The sequence below is a fragment of the Salvia miltiorrhiza genome, chromosome 6 (assembly GCF_028751815.1).
Source record: "Salvia miltiorrhiza cultivar Shanhuang (shh) chromosome 6, IMPLAD_Smil_shh, whole genome shotgun sequence".
NCBI classification, from domain to species: domain Eukaryota; kingdom Viridiplantae; phylum Streptophyta; class Magnoliopsida; order Lamiales; family Lamiaceae; genus Salvia; species Salvia miltiorrhiza.
The window spans coordinates 42,634,557-42,654,785 of record NC_080392.1 but is presented as its reverse complement, the minus strand read 5'-3'; the positions used below and the strand labels follow the sequence as shown (position 1 = coordinate 42,654,785).

Sequence of the window (20,229 nt, the reverse complement as noted above, 5' to 3'; positions counted from 1 at the left end):
GCTGGATCCGCCTCTGCCTAACCCTCCTTCTTAATCGGTTTACTCGGGTCGACCCTCCATTTGAAATGATACGTACGAAATCATTTCCGTCGAATTTTGAGAAATTAATTATACGATTAGTTTCCTGATGATGGTATTTTCAAACTAATTACCAAGTCCAATATAGAAAACGAAAGCCAATAAATACGAAAACATGTTTATCCCATCTCAACCATACTTATCAGAAAAAGAAAATAGACAGAAAAAAAATGTTTTCGACGAATTACAAGACTAGTTGATGATGATGGTATTTTCAAATTAATTATCAAGTCCAATAAAGACTAGCTAGAATATCAACAATATTATAAATACAGAAAGAAGTTTGCCCTAGCTAGCTACCTCCACAATACATATCAGAAAAAGAAAATAGACAGAACAAAAATGTTTTCGACTAGGAAGGTTTTCGTCATGTGCTTCTTTGGTATTATTATGCTCGGAGGCATGGCTCCAGTAGTCCATGCCTTAGTTCATAAATTTGAAGTACGTTCGCCATCATATCATTAATAATTGATTTTGTTTTTTATATATATGTTTTTTAATTTTAGAAATGTTAATCGGAAGGCTAAGTTAATTTGCAGGTGAGAAGAACTTCACACACCAGACTATGCACCAACAAAACCCTGCTAACGGTAAACGGCCAATTCCCGGGGCCAACTATATATGCTAGAAGGGGAGAAGTGGTGGTAGTCGATGTTATCAATCGCTCCCATCAAAATATTACTATCCACTGGTACAAATGTTATTATTTTATTTTTTTTTTATCATAGTAAGCATATCAAAATAATGGATAAATAGTAAAAACATACTTTATTTTCTCATTTTCCATCAAAATAAACGAACCCTTAGTATATCATAACGTAGCATGGTGATGATTCCAGGCATGGAGTAAAAATGCGGAGATATCCATGGACAGATGGAGTCAACTACGTGACACAGTGTCCTATTAGTCCCGGCAAGAGGTTTAGACAACAGATTGTGCTGTCTAACGAAGAAGGCACTTTGTTTTGGCACGCTCACAGCGATTGGTCTCGAGCTACTGTGTATGGCGCCATAGTCATTCTACCGCCGAAAACACACACTTATCCTTTCCCTAAGCCTCATGCTCAAGTTCCAATCTTACTAGGTATATATATATATGTCAAATGAATTGTGTTGGAATTTTAGGGTTTGTATGAATTCGGAATAACTAATGGCGTTGCAGGAGAGTGGTGGAATGATGATGTGGAACAAGTTTACAAGAATTTTCTAGCCGAAGGACGCGATCCCAAAGTTTCTGATGCTTTCGTCATGAATGGCCAACCTGGCGACCTATATCCATGCTCAAAACAAGGTGAGTTAATTTTAAAATCCAAACAAATATGAGTACAACATTTTATTTGATCAGCAGAGAAAGCGTGCATCCTAGGCAATTCAACTAATTAATACTCCTACATATAATTTACTATAATTGAGTAGTATATATATATATATATATATATATATATATATAGGGTGTGGTTCTAGAGAGAACTACATTATTTGTGAGAACGGGAGAACCATCAAATCTAATGCATCAACTGTAAAAATTAATGCATTCGCTATTAAAATTAATGCACTAAAAAAATTAAAAAAAAATGCTCCCTTCAGGATTCGAACCCAGGATCTGCATTCATCCAACAAGATGATGCATCCACCGTAGATCTTGATGATCGAATGGCTGAAAATGGTTCTCCGGTCTTCTTTTATTTATGGTTCTTTCTTGAACCTCTCCCTATATATATATATATATATATATATATATATATATATCATATTATATATTTTGAGAAGTCAATGAAAATGTTAATTATATTTAATATATATACATGTATCACTTTTATTATAAAAGTATAGTAATGTTAGAAAATGAAAAGAAAAGATATATGTGTAATCTTTGCACTCAATTAAATGTTTAATTCTCATCACTTCTCAAGTGATCAAAAATCTTAAAAGAAAGTGTTAAAAGCTAAAATTCAAGTGACTTTATTAATTAATTAGTTTAATATTTTTATTTTTAATGTTTTTAAAGTACCATCGATCTATATAACTAGTAAGTAATTTTGATGCATTTAAACTTATTTAGAATTAGAGTTAGTCTCCGAATCGAATGTTTAGGTGAGACGGATTTGACTCGACCCAATAGGATGGCGCGGGCACGGTGGCTGGGGAGGGTGCGGTCTAGTTATTTTGTTCAAGTAATTATTATTGTTAGAAAAAATAATTATTGATATAAATAAAGTTAATGTTTCAAAAACATTACTTTTCTCCACGCCGATTATTTTGAATTATCCGCCACAGGGTCGGTCTTGAATGCGGCGGTCGCACTCCAGTGCGACGGGTCCGCCCCGACCCGCGCTCGACTCGACCCGTGCCCAGACCCGAAATCCTGAATCCTAAATTATTACATTTGTTTATAATAATTATTACTTTAATAAGCATGAAATATACATTTGTTCGCACAAATGTATACTTATATAAATATAGGTATTTACCTTCATTTAATATAAAGTATTATATTTTCTAAACCCTAAATTCTATAAACTAAACCCTGTAAACTAAACCCTAAGCCTGAAGACTAAACCCTAATAGGAGTATTTACTTTTAATAAGCATAAGATATACATTTGGTCGCACAAATGTATACTTATTAATATAAATATTTAGCTTCATTCAATATAAAACATTATACATATCAATATACATTTATATGAACAAATGTATATATTATGTTTATTAAAAGTAACAATTAATATAAACAAATGTAATAATTAGGAGTATGGGTCAAGCCCACGCGGGTCAGGGTTCCGGGTCAGGAGGGCGGGTTTGGAGCCGGGTCGACCCGTCGCACACCTGTGCAACGGTCGCACCCAATAATCTGCGTCTGCCACAGACTCGACCCGTCTGATGTATAGACTCGGTCTGATAGGATTGGATTGAGATTCTTGTATAATGATATCACATTATTGTCTTTAAATTAGATTTAAAAATAGAGACCTAATCAGCAAACTAAATTTTGTAAAATGAGAGTTTTTAATTCTATGTAGATACATTCAAGTTGAGTGTGGAGGCGGGCAAGACTTACCTGATCAGAATGGTTAATGCAATGATGGACTACATCATGTACTTCAAGATCCACAACCACAACATCACCGTCGTCGGCATGGACGGCACCTACACGAAGCCGCTGAACACCGATCACGTCGCCATTGCCCCCGGCCAGACCATGGATTTCCTTCTCGAAGCCAACCAGCCGCCCAACCGTTATTACATGGCCGGCGTCGTACACGCCTCCGGAGCGGATTACGTCCCCACCACCGGAATCCTCGACTACCTCGGTAACTACACCCCGCCGTCGTCGCCCGTCCTTCCATCTTTCCCTGACTTGAGTGGCAGCTGGGCGTCGACCCATTTCAGCAAGAGGCTCAGAAGCCTGGCCAACGACGACTACCGCATCCAAGTTCCCAAGAACATCACACGCAACCTCTTCTTCGTTCTCTCCATCAATCTGTGGCCATGTCTCACGAGTTCGTGCGTGCAGAGCGAGAGGCTGCTGGCGAGCATTAACAACGTGTCGATGCTGATGCCGCAAACCGGCAACATTCTCGAGGCTTATTACAAAGGGGTCAGAGGAGTTTTCACGCCCGATTTCCCGGCGCAGCCGGCCAGAGTGTTCGACTTCACGCAAGGTGATTTTCCGCAGAGTGAGTCGCATCCCCGATTCGGAACGGCTGTGTACGTGTTGGAGTATAACGCGGAAGTTGAGATCGTGCTTCAAGGCACCAACCTCGGCGAGGGAATCGATCATCCCATACATTTACATGGATACACAGTCTACGTCGTCGGAACCGGATTCGGGAACTTCGACCCAACCAGGGATCCGGAAAACTATAATCTCGTTGACCCACCGTTGATGGACACCTTTGCCGTTCCAAGAAATGGATGGGCCGCTATCAGATTCAAGGCTAACAATCCCGGTTTGGTTTTGTCAATTTTCTCTTTCGATCTTCTTTATTATATAAGCATAATTAAGTTCCATAGATTGATAACTAAGTAAGTAATGTTGCAATAATATCGCAGGAGTGTGGTACATGCACTGCCATTTCGAGCGGCATCTGAGCTGGGGAATGAAGATGGTGTTCATCGTTAAGGACGGGGAAGGCCCCAATGAGAAGATGCTGCCGCCGCCGCCAGATATGCCACCCTGTGATGCGCCGCCTCAAGCATTAGTATTTAGGATTTGAATAATGATATACTCTTTTGTAAGAGAGAAAGAAGGAGGGTAGAAATTCCAAATCATATCCCCAAACTAAAAATCTATACCTATTATAGTATTTTGTGTTTGTCTTTTGGTGTTTACTGATTGCTATAATAGACGGGGCACTCTTTTCCCTGGTGCTTTTCCCTTTGAATTTTTGCCAGTAAGATTTTGATGGAGCCCGACCCTCAAGTGTTCTTAAGGGTGTGTATGTTAGGATTTTTTGTTTCTTTTTCTTCCTTTATTAATTATACGGTTTATGCCATTGTTTCACGCATAAAATAGCCTTATTTTACAATATTTGATTTGTATTTTATTATTATTATTATTATTATTATTATTATTATTATTATTATTATTATTATTATTATTATTATTATTATTACAATCACAATTCTGAATGAGTTTGAAAATTTCAAAATTACTCACTATTTATATAGATGGCATAAAAACACACCATCTACCAATTGTATTGGAGAAATGAAAAGTCGCAACTTTTTCCGTTCAAATTTGATAGATATATATGAAAACTCGTTTGAGTTTAGCTCATTTATTGAAGCTCTTCAAATTATTTTAGGGGCATTGAAGTCGTCAATTAAACAAGTCAAGCTTGAGCATCGTAGTATTCGATTCGATAGCTCGTGAACAAGTTCATCACGTGATGTTTGAAAATATTAAATTATTAGTAAGTACAATTTATATTTATATACCATAATTAATAATAATTATATCAAGTCTCTAATTAACTTTATTTGTTATAGAAAATACTCATAACTATATTATACTGGTATACGCCCATTCGTGCGATGCACGACGGATATTGAAATTAAGAGGTATTCAGACTAAAAAATTTAAGGAGCTTGGTAAATTTTAAATAAAAATATCCTTAAATTTTATGAAAAATATTTTAATACACATTCTTCATAAAGTAGGAGATTCAAATATTATATAAAAATTTATTCACATACCTAGTATATATGGATTGGTTATTGTGAAAATTATGTTTTTCGTAAGAATGTGAGAATACTGTATTGAATTTATAAAGTTATACTGTATTGAATTTATAAAGTTAATGCATTTAAAATATATATATTACCAAATAAATTATTGTTAAATTAAATAAATATAAATCATATGTTCAATTCTACTTTTTTTACAGGAAAAATAAATTACAAACCTATGAATTTATCTTTTTTTTTTCTTTCTATTAGATTAAAGAATTCTAAAATAAACCAATATAAACTCCTACACCAAGTTGGATTTTAAAAAAAATATTATAATTAAAACTCATGTAAAACTCAATTGTATATCATTAAATTTCATATTTTTATATATAACCAATACGAAATAATCTATTAAAGCAATCCAAATATACGACAAAACATATGAAAATAATTAAACGCACTATGGTCCTTATCTCTCTACACTAATAACAATAGAAAAAAACCTATAAGTATAACGCAAAAAGAAATTATGAAAAACTCATGCAAGTTTAAAACATAAATATCGTGAAAAAATAAAATAAAAATTTAAAATAAAAGAGTAATAAAAACAATTGCAGTCTTGCATAATAAAATGTACATAATTTTCATGATTTCATAAAATATTTTATGCAAATAACAAAAAAGATGAAAAACTAACTTCATTTATAAAATAAGAGAGAGAAAGCGATTAATTTAAAAAAAATTAATTTGAATATCTTCTTTTTAGTTTAAAGTTTTTTTTATATACTATTATAAATTAAATTGAAGCTCATGTCATGATATTTAATTTGATATGCGTATTAATTTTTTTAATTAATTTAAATGTATAAATTTTAGGAAAAACAAAATTTCTAAATGTAAAAAAAAAATAAAGAAAAGAAAACAAAAATTGAAAACTTGCAAAGAAAAAGAAAAAGGAAAATAGAGGGGGAGAGAGAGAGAGAGAAAGAGTGAGTGACGGGTAGTTGGTTAGAAGTGAGAGAAATTGGTTAAATTTAGTGAAAAATGGGAGAGAGAAAATTTGGAGGTAAAAAGTTACCGTTGTACTGATCTTTTATATTATATATAGATTTTGAAACAATATACTCGCATGATCATTTTGAAGAAGGAAACACAATATTTGGCCACTAATTGAAAAAACACAAAATCTAGCCATTTTTTATGTTTTAGGACTGTTTTGTAGGGATGGCAATCTACCCACGGGTAGCGGGTATCCGCGAAAACCCGCACCCATTAGGGTAGGGTTTGGATACCATTTGATATCCACGGATAGTTTCGTGGGTGCAATTCACTATCCATTTAGTTCGTGGGTATGGGTTTGGATACTTACTATCCATACCCGCGAAACCCGTTTACCCGCCAAAAATACCCGCTAATTATCCGTCAATTACCCGTCAATTATCCATAAAAAAATTCATAAAATATGGGCCTTGAATATATATTTTAAGGTTATGGGCTAGCATATTATATTTGAAAATAGGCCCAAATAAAAATTGAAAGAAGGCCCAAGCTCTAATACTATTATTCTGTTTCCTATGCCAAGAAGAAGAGTTCAATGAAGAGGATTCTATTTCTACTGTCGAGCAATTATAGACATTGTTCTTTGTTGGATTTTATATTTTAGTTGATGAATTTGAACATTGTTCTTTGTGAATTTGAATTTAAACATTGTTCTTTGTGGATTTGAACTATGATATTTGTGTTGATTTTTTTTTCTATTAAATTTGTTGTAAATTAATATTTAAATTCTATTTCGTGGGTATCCAGCGGATAGTGGGTATCCGGCGGATAGTGGGTATCCGGCGGATAACGGGTATCCGTCGGATAGTGGGTGACGGATACCCGTCGGATAGCGGGTTTCGCGGATACCCGACGGGTAGTGGGTATCCGCGGGTAGTGGGTTTGGATACCATTTGATATCCATGGATAGTTTCGTGGGTAGCAACCACTATCCATTTAGTTCGTGGGTATGGGTATGGATAGTCTCTATCCATACCCATCGTACCCGATTGCCATCCCTACTGTTTTGCCCTTGATTAGGGCTGACCAGATTCAGGTCGGATTCGAGTTTGCGCGCAGGTTAGGCACACATGGCACACTATTAGTGTCATATACTCAGTTCTGCACGAATGATACTTATGGCCATATTAGTGCCATTAGTGGAGTATCGCTTATCCTCATTGCCGTAATAGATCGCCATACATAAGATGATCTCGGAGGTACCGGTGCATGCATAATGTCACCATCTTTAAAATATTTCGCACGGAACACACGAGTGACAAGCGACTCCGGACGCATCAGCATCCGCCAAATTTGCTTCGCAAGAAGCGCTTTATTAAAAGCCTTAAGGTCTCGAAACCCCATACCTCCAGGCACACACATCTTCTCCCATCTCATCCAATGCATCCTCCCTCTCATTCTCTTTATCGCCCCACCAAAAAGCAGCACACATCCAATGCATGTCATCACAGATAGATTCCGGCGGCCGGAAACATTGCATAGCATACACGGGAACCGCTTGCGCCACCGATTTGACGAGGACTTCTTTTCCACCCACGGAAAAATCCCTTTGGTTCCAGTTTTGAATCTTTCTCTCCATTCTCTCTTTCAAATACCCAAACTGGAGTCGCTTTTGACGCAACAAGAAAGCCGGTAAACCCAAGTATCGTTGAATTCCGTCTCCTGACTTAACCCCCCAGAACACTGCATGTGCACTACCGCCTCCATCACCGTGCTCGTGTTTGGGCTATAGGTGATAGAAGATTTATCCATATTAGTCAACTGCCCCGAAGCACATTGATAGCTTTGGATAATACTCTTCACTGTTTTTCCGCCTTGAAAAAAATAAGACTATCGTCAGCGAAAAAGAGGTGGGTAATATTAAGCTCCCGCGGAATAATCGGGACTCCACTGATCATGTTCCTCAAGAAATATTTTTTTATATAGTCATTGAGTTTGTATGGTGATACGTTTTTGGTTGCAGAATGGTGATGTCTATTTTTCTTTGTATGGTGATGTCTATTTTGTATTCATAGCGTCGGAGATCGAAGTTGGGGAGGTGGTGGAATCGAGGGATGCCGCCACCGCGCCGGAGGACAAGAGCTCGAGGAACGATGTTTACTGGGCGGCTGCCTACGGGGATATGTAGAAGCTCCGGAGGCTGGTTGAGGGTGAGGGTTGCTCCGTTTTGGAGCCCGACGCCGAAGGCTACTACGCCCTCCATTGGGCGGCGCTTAATAATCTACCGGCGATAGCTCAGTACATTATTGAGGTACCGATCGAGGATTTTCCCTTTTGCTCTTTCGTGCGTGACATTTTCGTTTTTGTGATGATCATATTCTGGCTGTATTGGGGGAAATTGATTGATTTCTATCAACGATTTAGAGTGGATTACATCGTGATTTGGTTAGATTACAGAACAAAATTAACCTGAAGGTTTGTCAAATTATGGGACTCCTTCACAAACTAGATGGTCTAGTCAATGGACAAAAACTCCTCAGATTTGTTTGGAAATTTGACCCAACCTTAAAGGCCATGTATGCTTGGCCCAAGTGCATATTTACAGCCAGCAATTTTAGAAAGTACAGTTGGAAATTTCAGTATGTACAAAATTTCACAATTTTTTGTTCATGTTTGTCAAATATAGACATGCCTTTGGATCTGAAATCACTTGTAGCATATGCATCTGCTGATGCATTATGTTGTATATATTGGAAGTTTTGTGTAATTTCTATATGCGATGTAATGCTCATCTAGATAGTGGATTCTACTTCTTGTTTGATGTCAACTGTTGATAGTGTTGAAAATATAAACAAAGTCAGAAATAACAGCAGTCAAGGCTCCCAACATCAGTCAAAAATTAACCAAAATCCCTTAATCATAGGGATATCCTTGTATGACTTTGTATGTATGACTTTGTAGAAGTGTAATATTGACTGTCATCTCCTCTTCAAGCGTACACTTACACTATAAAAGGGATGATTGTAATGAGAAATATAAGAAATACAATAACAACCATTGACTTCTCTTTATTTTTCTCTGCATTATCAGAGCAAGTTTAATCCTTGGAACTCAGAAAAAAACATCATTGTTCCATTACCATATCTCCAACCTTTCAAACCAAGGCAGTCAACTGTCATTTTTTTCTTTTTTTTCCCTGCAGAAAACAGTACGAAAATGTCAGGGGAATTACAAAATATAGACCAGAATGCAGATACAAACGAACTAACCCAACAAATCGCCAATATGATGCGAAACTCCGACAACATCGTGCTCGGATTCAAGCTAGATGGCAACAACTATCCACTATGGTCACGCCTCATGAAGGTAGCCATAGGCAGTAGAGGCAGAACCAGACACATTACCGGACAACCACCACCTCCCGACACCACAGATCCCAATTACTACAAATGGGAAGAAACGGATTTGACCGTTTTTTGCTGGCTATTACAGAATATGGACGGGAAATTAGTAATGAATTTTTCCCAACATCAAACAGCCAAAGCCGTGTGGGATAGCTTAGCAGTAACCTATGGGAGTGGAGCCACAGATCCACTCCAAATTTACGACTTGGAAGTAAAAGCGAATAAGGTGAATCAGGGGCAACTCACTCTAGAGGAATATTGGAACGAAGTAAAAGCGAATAAGGTGAATCAGGGGCAACTCACTCTAGAGGAATATTGGAACGAATTACAAACCATATGGCTCAATATCGACAGGAGGGAGCCGAATCCGTTGGGCTGTTGTGAAGAAGGCATCACCAAATACCAGAAACTGATCGGAAATCGGCGGTTGTACCAATTCCTCTCCGGATTAGATACAAAATACGACAACGTCCGTCGGGATATCCTCAAGGAAACCCCGGCTCCCTCAGCGGAGTCGGCTTTCTCAAAAGTTAGAAGGGAGGCCGCCCGGCTACAAATTTTGCAGCCGGCAACCAACCATTCCGACATCAACGCATCATCATCGGGAGGGATTGGAACCGGCCTCGCCACCGTTCACCACCATACCCAACAGTCTATATCCCGGCCGCCACACATCGCCGCCGGCCGAGGCAACCCACCACGCTCCGGGAACACTTCAAATCGCAAGAAAGAGGACAAATCAAAACTCTATTGTATTCATTGCGGCATGAACAAACACATTAAAGAAATGTGTTTTCAAATTATTGGTTACCCGGAGTGGTGGGAAAACAATTCCAAGGTTGCGAAAGGGAAAATGGCGGACGGAAGTGGAGGAAATTCGGAGCAGATCGGAGCAACACCAACCGGATCGGCGGTGGCCATGGCTGTCGACCGACTGGCAGCCTCTGGACCGTGGGGCGCGAGGGAGATATCGGCGGCTGGAAATCAGTCGCCGCTGACCGTGGGGGCGGCGGCACCGGCCGTGGACCGACCGGCGGTGGCGGCAGCGGTTGTGGATCGTCCGGCAGCGGCTGCAGGACCAAGGAAGGGAGGAGGCGCAGCCTTGTTTGATGGAGGCGCAGAATTAGGTATAGGGTTCACACCAAACCCCCTAACTTCTTCATATTCTTATAAAAGACCCCATGTTTTGCCCTTAGGTCCCTCGAATTTTCGAAATTTGAAAATCCACCCCTGAACCATTCTGAATTTCAGAAAGAACCCCATCTTATGAAAACTAACTCCCTAGTTTTTCATAAATTTAAAAAACACCCCAAACCTTTGTGTGATACTCAAAATATCAGCCTTTTATGTAGAAAATCCCTAAAATCTTCCGCTACATATCAAAACTCATCTGATAATAGGGATAGGGATAAAAGGTGGATTTTTGATTGTGGAGCCACTGATACGATGACTTTTGATAAAACTGATATCATTAAGCCATCAGCACCATACCGAACACATGTTCAAACTGCAAATGGTGACTTAACCCGTGTTGAAGGGGCTGGAACCATAGAAATCTCTCTTACTATGCACCTCTCAAACTGTCTTTATGTCCCTTCTCTATCTCATAAACTCTTGTCTATTAGCCATGTTACAAAAGAACTAAATTGTACCATGCTAATGAATGCTCAATTCTGTCTTCTTCAGGATATTAGGACGGGGGAGATTATTGGACGTGGCACTGAGCGAGATGGGTTATACTATGTGGATGAGATAGCTCAACAAGGCGAGGTGATGCTCGCTCACGGAACTGCTAACCGGGAAGCTTGGCTTTGGCATCGTCGGTTAGGGCATCCTTCCACAAGTTATCTTAAGATATTATTTCCTGAATTAATAAAAGGGGGAACTCTGTCTTGTGAAACTTGTATTTTGGCTAAAAGCCACAGACACTCTTTTAAACCTAATAATACTGTAGTTGAGTCTATTTTCTCTTTAATTCATTCTGATGTTTGGGGACCTTCACCTATTGCCGGGGGTTCAGGTTTTAAATATTTTTTGCTTTTCATTGATGATTGCACAAGGATGACATGGGTTTATTTCCTCAAACACAAATCTGAAGTTTTTGAAAAGTTTACCCATTTTTCCACTATGATTCAAACTCAATTTGAGAAAAACATTCAGACTCTTAGAACCGATAATGGGGGGGAATTTGTCAATAGATCCATGCAGGAATTTTGTCAACAAAAGGGGATAATCCATCAAACTACCTGTCCCCATACCCCTGAACAAAATGGTGTGGCAGAAAGAAAAAATAGAATTCTCCTTGAAATGACCCGAGCTATGATGATTGAATCTAAAGTACCCACACACTTCTGGCCTGAAGCTGTTGCTACCTCTGTCTATCTTATAAACCGTCTTCCCACTAGAACTCTCCAGTTACAAACTCCTTTAGAAAAACTCTCCACCTTGGCATCTGTCCCTCTTGCTCTTACTCTCCAACCTAGGGTTTTTGGGTGCTCCGTTTTTGTCCATATCCCCAAACATGAAAGAACTAAACTTTCCCCTTGTGCCATTAAATGTGTCTTTGTAGGTTATGGTATTAATCAGAAAGGGTATAGGTGTTACAATCCCAAAACTCGTCAAGTCTTAACCACCACGAATTGTGATTTTCTCGAAACTGAGTTCTTTTATGAAAACCAACTTAACAGTCAGGGGGAGAGAGAGCAAGAAAGTAAAATAGACTTGTTAAGCTGGTTACCAATGCCAAGTACGGAAGCAGGACCAACAGAAACAGTTAACCTTGCCACCGAGCAGATCTCATGCACTACAGATCCCATATCTCTTCCATCCCATGATTCTATATCTCCTCCACCATTGATATTCGAGGTAAGGCATTCAGAACAAAATTTATCTTCTGAGGTAACTGATCGTGTTCATCAAGTTATTGATGAAGAACAGGAGAATATTGCAGAGAAAGATACCAGGGGATACGTGCTGCCTCCTAGGAGTACTCGAGGGGTTCCTCCTAAACGATACTCTCCAGAGAAGGTCGGGAGAAATTCGAGGTACTCTATTGGCAATATTGCCAAAGGGAACCTATCCAAAACCGCTACAGCATATGAAGCAGCTTTATATGATGAGGAGATCCCACAAACAGCAGAGGAAGCTCTCAAAATTGAACATTGGAGAAATGCTATGAAAAAAGAGATAGGTGCCTTAAACCGAAATCACACATGGGTGAAGTGCAGATTGCCGAGAGGGAAAAGAACTGTTGGGTGCAGATGGGTCTTCACAATCAAACGGAAACCCGATGGATCGATTGAGCGATACAAAGCTCGATTGGTTGCAAAAGGTTACACACAAACATATGGGATTGATTATGCAGAAACATTCTCACCTGTGGCAAAGATGAACACTGTCAGAGTTCTTTTCTCCATTGCTGCAAATAAGGATTGGGATCTTCATCAGTTTGATGTTACGAATGCCTTCCTTCATGGAGAGCTCGAAGAAGAAAGGGAGGTATACATGGAAGCACCCGAAGGATTTAAGAATGAATTCGAGGAAGGTGAAGTTTGCAGATTAAAGAAAACTTTATATGGACTCAAACAGTCCCCAAGAGCTTGGTTTGGGAGATTCACTATGGCCATGAAGAAGTTTGGATACCAGCAGAGTAATGCAGATCACACCCTTTTTCTAAAGAAACGAGGTGACCTCATCTCTTGTTTAGTCATTTATGTTGATGACATGATTATAACAGGAGACGATTCTGAAGAAATCCAGAAGCTCAAATCAAATTTGTTCAAAGAATTTGAAATGAAGGATTTGGGGACACTGAAATACTTCCTCGGGATTGAAGTACTCAGATCAAGAATGGGGATTTTTATCAACCAGAAGAAGTACACTCTTGATCTTCTAGCTGAAACAGGAATGATGGATTGCAAACCAGCAGAAACACCTATTGCTGTGAATCATGGGTTGAAAATTGTGAACGGGGCGGAGTTAGCTGATCGAGGGCAATATCAACGGTTAGTAGGGAAACTCATCTACCTATCCCATACTCGACCTGATATTGCCTATGCTGTTGGTGTTGTAAGCCAGTTTATGCATCAACCTCAAGCTGATCACTTGGAAGCTGCACTCAGAATTGTGAGATATTTAAAGGGAACCTTTGACTATGGAGTTCTTTTCAGAAAAAATGGGCATCTAGAAATACAAGCCTACACTGATGTCGATTGGGCTGGAAATCCAGTTGATAGAAAATCAACAGCTGGATACTTTGCCTTCATTGGAGGTAATCTTGTCTCATGGAGAAGCAAAAAGCAGAAAGTGGTGGCACTTTCTAGTGCCGAAGCAGAGTTCAGAGGAATCAAAAGTGGACTAACTGAAGTTCTTTGGTTAAGAAGATTACTGACAGAACTGGGTTTCTATCCAACAAAGACGTGCCAATTATTCTGCGATAACAAAGCTGCTATCAGTATATCAGAGAATCCTGTGCAACATGACAGGACAAAGCATGTAGAGGTGGATAGACACTTTATCAAAGAAAAGATCGAAAGTGGTATTGTGGCTTTACCTTTTGTGAGGTCTGAAGATCAGCTGGCTGATATCTTAACCAAGGCTGTAAACTCCAAAAGTTTTTGTGAAATTCTTTCCAAGTTGAGTATCGGAAATCCCGTCACTCAACTTGAGGGGGAGTGTTGAAAATATAAACAAAGTCAGAAATAGCAGCAGTCAAGGCTCCCAACATCAGTAAAAAATTAACCAAAATCCCTTAATCATAGGGATCCTTGTATGACTTTGTAGAAGTGTAATATTGATTGTCATCTCCTCTTCAAGCGTACACTTACACTATAAAAGGGATGATTGTAATGAGAAATATAAGAAATACAATAACAACCATTGGCTTCTCTTTATTTTTCTCTGCATTATGATGATACCATGTTTTAACAGATAGAATTTATGGATGTAAGCAGATTATAACGGCCTGCATCTAATAATTATACCATCCCTTATATGTATTTAGTTTTATAGTGAACTGTTACGAGTTATCTGATTGTGCTGTGGTTTGTTGTTGACAGCATGGAGGTGATACTAATGCACGTAATCGTATTGGAGAAACAGCTTTGCATTGGAGTGCAGTGAGGGGTCAATTGATGTCACAACCCACTATCCCAATGACGGGTTAACCGGGGTTATGACTTGGGGTGAACAATAAGAAACAGAAATTAAAGGGGATTTACTAAGTAACCAACATTAATAACAAACTAGTGGTATATATATATAACCACTTGGGTAATTCACAAACGAGTCTGCCATAACGACTAGACCCCAACTGAAAGTTAATTAAAATGAAGTAGTAATAAGTTCAAGTAGAAATGATAAATAAGTCAGAGTGTTTGCAGCGAAAAAACGTGTGAGTTATGCATATGGAGATGCATACTCAAGGTTTCATTACATAAACATCAAAAGGGAAATCCGCTCAACACCGATCCATTCCATCGCCTGCTCAACCTGCACATTTAGAAATACATGCAGGGCTGAGTATAAAAATACTCAGTGACATAAGCCGAAAATACAACATGCATACATATATAAATTGAACTGCCAACAGTAACACACAGGGGTTTTCTTGAATAACCTGCGCTTACTAAAACATTTCATTCATTTTCATAAAGGTGGATGCGCATCCCATTTTCAGTCTATATGATCCATATCTGTCCTTTCTGTCACGCGCCGGGAAGGAGGCCTCCTTACCACGGACGCCAAGACCGGTCGCAAGCGACTCGCAGTCTCCATGAGTGTACACGTTAACCCTAGCTAGCGACCTTTGTCTAGCATAGGATCCCAATTGGATTTCCTTTAAAGTTGGCGAACCAACACAGATAGGATACATATAAAAACATAAACATTTTGGCAGTCAATTATTTCATAAACATTTCATTTTCATAACATTTTCATTTTCATAAAGGGCATTGAACATATAAGCATTTTATAAGAACTGAATAAATAGTCAAAACATATCATGCATATATATTCGCATATGAGGCCTACGTCACGCAGGGGATCTCTATATATGTAATAATAAAATAATGCCCACCTCAATTGTTCTTAAAGCTGGCGTGGAGTCGTTTCTTCTTCGGCTTCACTTTCTGTCGCCCGGACCTTCATTGATGAAGAGTCGATAAGTTCGTGAAGAAATTGTCATAAGACAAAGTCTAATTCTACGTGCCTAGGGTATCTTTTAATGTTTTAGGGTTCTAGCATCCATAATTCATTACATTAAAGACAGTCAAAAATCAATCATACCTCGTCTAATCTCATTCAAACACATAGGCAACACAAACACATAAGGCACATAAGAATCACAATCAAACATCATCAAAACATGCTCTATTTTTACACTGACTCAATTTCAAAATTTAATCTGTTCTGACTCCGACATCTCCTGGACTCGAGACTCGTACCGAAAGAAAGATATTCGAGTCTAGTTTCATATAAAAAAAGTAGAGTCGAAAACTCCAAGTGGTTTGAGAGATATGACGTTTTTACCACGATCTACCATGTTCGGCAGTTTTGAACAATCGAAAACATGGATTTTTGAAAAATAGTAAACGTTGTCAAACTGGGCTCAACTTTGGTGGATATCTATCTAACACAATAAGGTTAATACCATAAAAATTTGGAAAGCTAGATCACACAGGAAGCTACTGAAATGAATGACGCTTTCCTCTGTTCTCTGAAATTCTCGGTAGTAATGTGCAGTTTAGGTTTTGCATTTTAAAGAAGTATCAAACGAAGTTGGAATGGCTTGAAATTTTACCAGGGTACTCACGACTCATGTAGGGACTTGCTATAAAATTTTCAAAGCTATTAGACATCGACAAACCGTCGATCACAGTAGGTCAGTAGGCCTACGAAATTCATATTTATAAGTCCTTAAAAAAATAATTTATATAAATCAAGAAATAAGAGTTTAATCCCAAAAATATTCATTAAAAGTCCATCATAATTTAAATAAAAGAACGGACCTCATTTTAAATAAATAGTCCCAAATTCGTTACGCACATATACTAAATCTTTCATGAAACATCCTTTAAAATAAACTTTGATACATAGAAAATAATTCAACAACTTGAGCTCTTAAGAGGTTGTTTTGCAACAGACATCAAATCTGCCTCGGATCTCCAAATGAGGCTCCAAAAGACATTCTGGAAACTAGACATTTCAAGGATCATTCTCCAATTTGAATCGAATGAAAAAAAAAATTCAAACGAGCAAGATATGCCCTCTCAAAGATGGGTATTTAACAAGCAAAAATCTGAAAATTTCAGATTTCCAGATTACAACCAAGTCAGTGGGCTTTCTTTAAAAATTCATATCCCCCTTTACAAAACTCCACTGGGAACCCCAAGGGTCAATCTGGAAACTAGGGAGAGATCGTAACACTCTCCAGTTGGATTTACTCCAAGAACATTCATGGTTTAGAAGATATGACTGTCTAAAATTTCAGTGCACAAAAAGAGTTCAAGTTTGGCAGATTCAGAACATAAATCGGAAAAACCACTTTAGGCTTCACCAAAAATTCTAAAACTGAACAAGTAAGTTCCCAACATGTCAGTGAATATTCCGTAGAAAGATAGGCTTGAGAATCAAAGATTTAAGTCGGCCTTTGCCACCTCAAAGTCGTAGGTTTGTAAAATCTACTGGATGGTACAAGGAATAAGAACTAGATTTCAAGAATTTATACCGGTTGTTTCCCTTACTCAAAAATGGTGAGACCGATGTCAAAAGAAAGATACGGGAGTCTAGAGTGACATATTCAAGTTTCAAAGGTTTTCACCGATTGAAACTTTACTTATGGCCTCCCAAAGATTGTTTACCAAAACTGTATTCCAGATGGGCAGTGATGTTTACAAATTCATAAATAAATCATAAGAGCTCCAAACCTTCTGAAATTTTACCAAAGTATAGAAAACATATGAAAGATGATACAAAATTAATTTGGGAATTTTTGGGAACCGTTTGGATGGCTAGAATCGCCTTGCAAAACACTGCCGAGCAGTGTGCTTATGGCAGATTCGCTGCCTTACCTCATGCACGGTTTTTCACCCAATAAACTCTACCAAAATAATCATCCAAAATCATAAAACATATCCTCACATAATATAGCACACAAATGTGTAAAAATCCATGGCTATAAAGCATTTTCAGTTGAGAAAAAGCAAAGAAAAACTCACCCTCGAAGCACAACCTTCACTCTATAGTTTTCCCACACTCTCCCTTGCTTTGCTACTTCTCTTGGGGCTTCAAAGGCTTCTATGGAGTGTGATAATGGTGGGAGAAAAGTTGTGAGACTGGGAGAAAGAATGTAGTGGTGGGGGAAAAGGAGTAGTGTGGTGGAGAGGTAGGAGTAGTGGTAGGGAAAAAGATTAGTGGTAGGGAAAAGAAAATATTAGTGGTGGTAGGGAAAAAGATTAGTGGTAGGGAAAAGAAAATATTAGTGGAGGATAATGGGGTGTTACATTAAGTAAATATAAAAATGTGGTGTAGTAATAACCCATGTGTAAAAAAAAAATATATGTAAGACTAATCATCAATTAATAAAATGCTAGAGCATAAAACTCTTGTGATCAAAATTAGAATAAATAGCACTAACATTAGTGCACTCTCTCAATTTATAAATACATCATAGGAAAATAATTTGAGAAAAATATTGATGGAAAATTTTTATAACTCATCATTCCTAAATTTCTCGGTAAAAATAAATAAATACATAATTTTTTTTTTCGATTTGAAAACTCAAAATAAATCTTTGAGCTCCATCATTCTCTTAATGGACTCAAAATATATTTTGAGTGCATCATCCGTTGAAATAAAAATAAAAATAAATTATCACGTATGTAATAATCAAATTCACATAAGTCCGTATTTTATTAATGGATGCTGAACCCTAATTACCATAAGAAATCCTTAAATCAATAATTAAAAGTCTATAATCCTTAATAAAAAGTCGGGGCATTACAATTGAGGTTGCTGAACTTCTGCTGCAGGAGGGTGCTTGTATCAGTGCAGCTGATTGTCTAGGTTATCAGGTTTGTTTTACATTCTTCTGTTACTAGTTGAAAATAATTGATCTGAGTTTTAGACGAACTATGCAAAAGATTAATTTGTCAGATCACCATCATAGTCTTGATATAGTTCCACAAATATGGCATTTTGTTGCAAAGTTATTTGGTGTTTCAGACAGGGGTCAATAAATGTCTGATGGCGACAATGACATTTTTTGCCACTATTTCTCACGAATCTTGAATCGACAAACTATATTTTGGGGTTTGTGATTGACATTTATTTTATTGCTCTGGAAGTAGATACTAAATTACCTCAATGTTCCATTTCCATTATAGACTTTCTTCGATTATACTATAGGTTTTAGGTGAGGAAGTATTAGTTTTGTATGGAAGCAAGGTTGATGTTTCATTTTTATGATCTATTGGATATGTTTTCTGGGGACCATTATCATTTATGTTGGTATTAGTAGTTTGGATTCTCTTAGATAATTATAGATATGTGCTCCCTGTTCTAGTATTTTGATTTGGTCTCCCTTTTCACTTGTGGTCAAGATATTTATCACTTGGTCATTGCAAGTTTGGCATATCTGCTACTTTTATTCTTCTTTAATGTTCTTTTCAAAAATCAATTCTATCATTTACTTCCTTATATACCTGGGCCATGTTCGTGGTGACTTTTGATAGAACACATGCATTGAGTTTTGTTGTAGTGTAAGAGAAACTTTAACACTCAGTTAAATTGTGTTGAGTGTTAAACGAAGTAAAAGTAGCTCTCCAACTGTTTGCTAAATATATGCACGAAGCAACATAAAAGAATCCAAATTTTATAGACCAAATATCTGCTTACACTGCAACTGGCAAAGGTATTTCTTTCTTTCTCTGATTTTCTTAGAAAACTTTGTATTGAAATGCAATTATTATTTTAAGTTTAAGTTCATAAGGGAACTATCCTATGTTCTGTCTTAGTTGAGGGCTTGCAGCTGCTGTCTTTGGCATGTTATTTCTCTTTCTTTCTTGTTAGACTTCTAAAGTGGCTTTAATTTGCTAAATTTAGTTTGTTAATTTCATTAATGACTGATCATGACTGTAGGGCTGCTTACAAGGGATTTCCTGATTGCATTTGCCTTCTGCTATATCTGAATGCTCATAGAACGCGACAAGATAAAGGTTAGTTGGAATGCTCCACGCTACATGTATAATCGTGTTTCATATTTGTTTTTACTGTGTCAAAAATGTGTCCAGTTAGCTACTTCAGAAGCATCTGATGCGTTTTTTTTTTTTTTTCTAGGTTGTACCCCGCTGCACTGGGCTGCCAGTAAGGGTAAGTTATAAGCATGCAATCTCCTGGTGATGGCAGGGAAGAAAAAAGATTTGATGGTAACAGAATGTACCGGCTGTACACCTGCACAACTTGCTAACTTCTATTTCCCTGTGTTATTGTTCTTAATATGAGACAATTCAGTAGAAGTGTTGGAATAAATATCTTATTTAATGTCATAATTACTTTGGTAATTAATGGAATTA

At 37.6% G+C, this 20,229-nt stretch overlaps 1 protein-coding gene, 2 long non-coding RNA genes and 1 pseudogene across 4 annotated transcripts; 2 read left to right on the top strand and 2 right to left on the bottom strand.

The window, feature by feature from the left end:
* Positions 1-392: 392 nt before the first annotated feature.
* LOC130989719 (laccase-14-like) lies at positions 393-4,403 on the top strand. The gene is made up of 6 exons (XM_057913791.1): positions 393-519; positions 618-769; positions 918-1,162; positions 1,241-1,369; positions 3,101-4,030; positions 4,134-4,403. Exons 1-6 carry the CDS (start codon positions 421-423, stop codon positions 4,295-4,297), a joined length of 1,719 nt encoding a protein of 572 aa, XP_057769774.1. The 5' UTR covers positions 393-420; the 3' UTR covers positions 4,298-4,403.
* Positions 4,404-7,263: 2,860 nt separating this feature from the next.
* On the top strand, positions 7,264-19,035 carry LOC130990990 (protein S-acyltransferase 24-like; annotated as a pseudogene).
* On the bottom strand, positions 9,154-10,608 carry LOC130989722 (uncharacterized). 2 transcript variants are annotated; one of them, XR_009090730.1, is made up of 3 exons: positions 10,470-10,608; positions 9,524-10,371; positions 9,154-9,450 (listed from the first exon to the last, which is right to left on the bottom strand). It is a non-coding gene; the product is annotated as an uncharacterized LOC130989722 (long non-coding RNA). The 2 variants fall into 2 exon arrangements; XR_009090729.1 differs by lacking the exon at positions 9,154-9,450 and having other exon boundaries at positions 9,522-10,371.
* On the bottom strand, positions 14,971-18,126 carry LOC130989723 (uncharacterized). The gene is made up of 3 exons (XR_009090731.1): positions 17,875-18,126; positions 15,735-15,799; positions 14,971-15,148 (listed from the first exon to the last, which is right to left on the bottom strand). It is a non-coding gene; the product is annotated as an uncharacterized LOC130989723 (long non-coding RNA).
* Positions 19,036-20,229: the final 1,194 nt, after the last annotated feature.

What these genes read in the sequence shown, in the direction of transcription:
- LOC130989719 (XM_057913791.1), top strand. Translation starts at nt 421, where the DNA reads ATGTTTTCGACTAGGAAGGTTTTCGTCATGTGCTTCTTTGGTATTATT. An exon ending in CCTTAGTTCATAAATTTGAA is followed by an intron (nt 520 to 617) that starts GTACGTTCGCCA and finishes GTTAATTTGCAG; the next exon opens with GTGAGAAGAACTTCACACAC. An exon ending in CAAAATATTACTATCCACTG is followed by an intron (nt 770 to 917) that starts GTACAAATGTTA and finishes TGATGATTCCAG; the next exon opens with GCATGGAGTAAAAATGCGGA.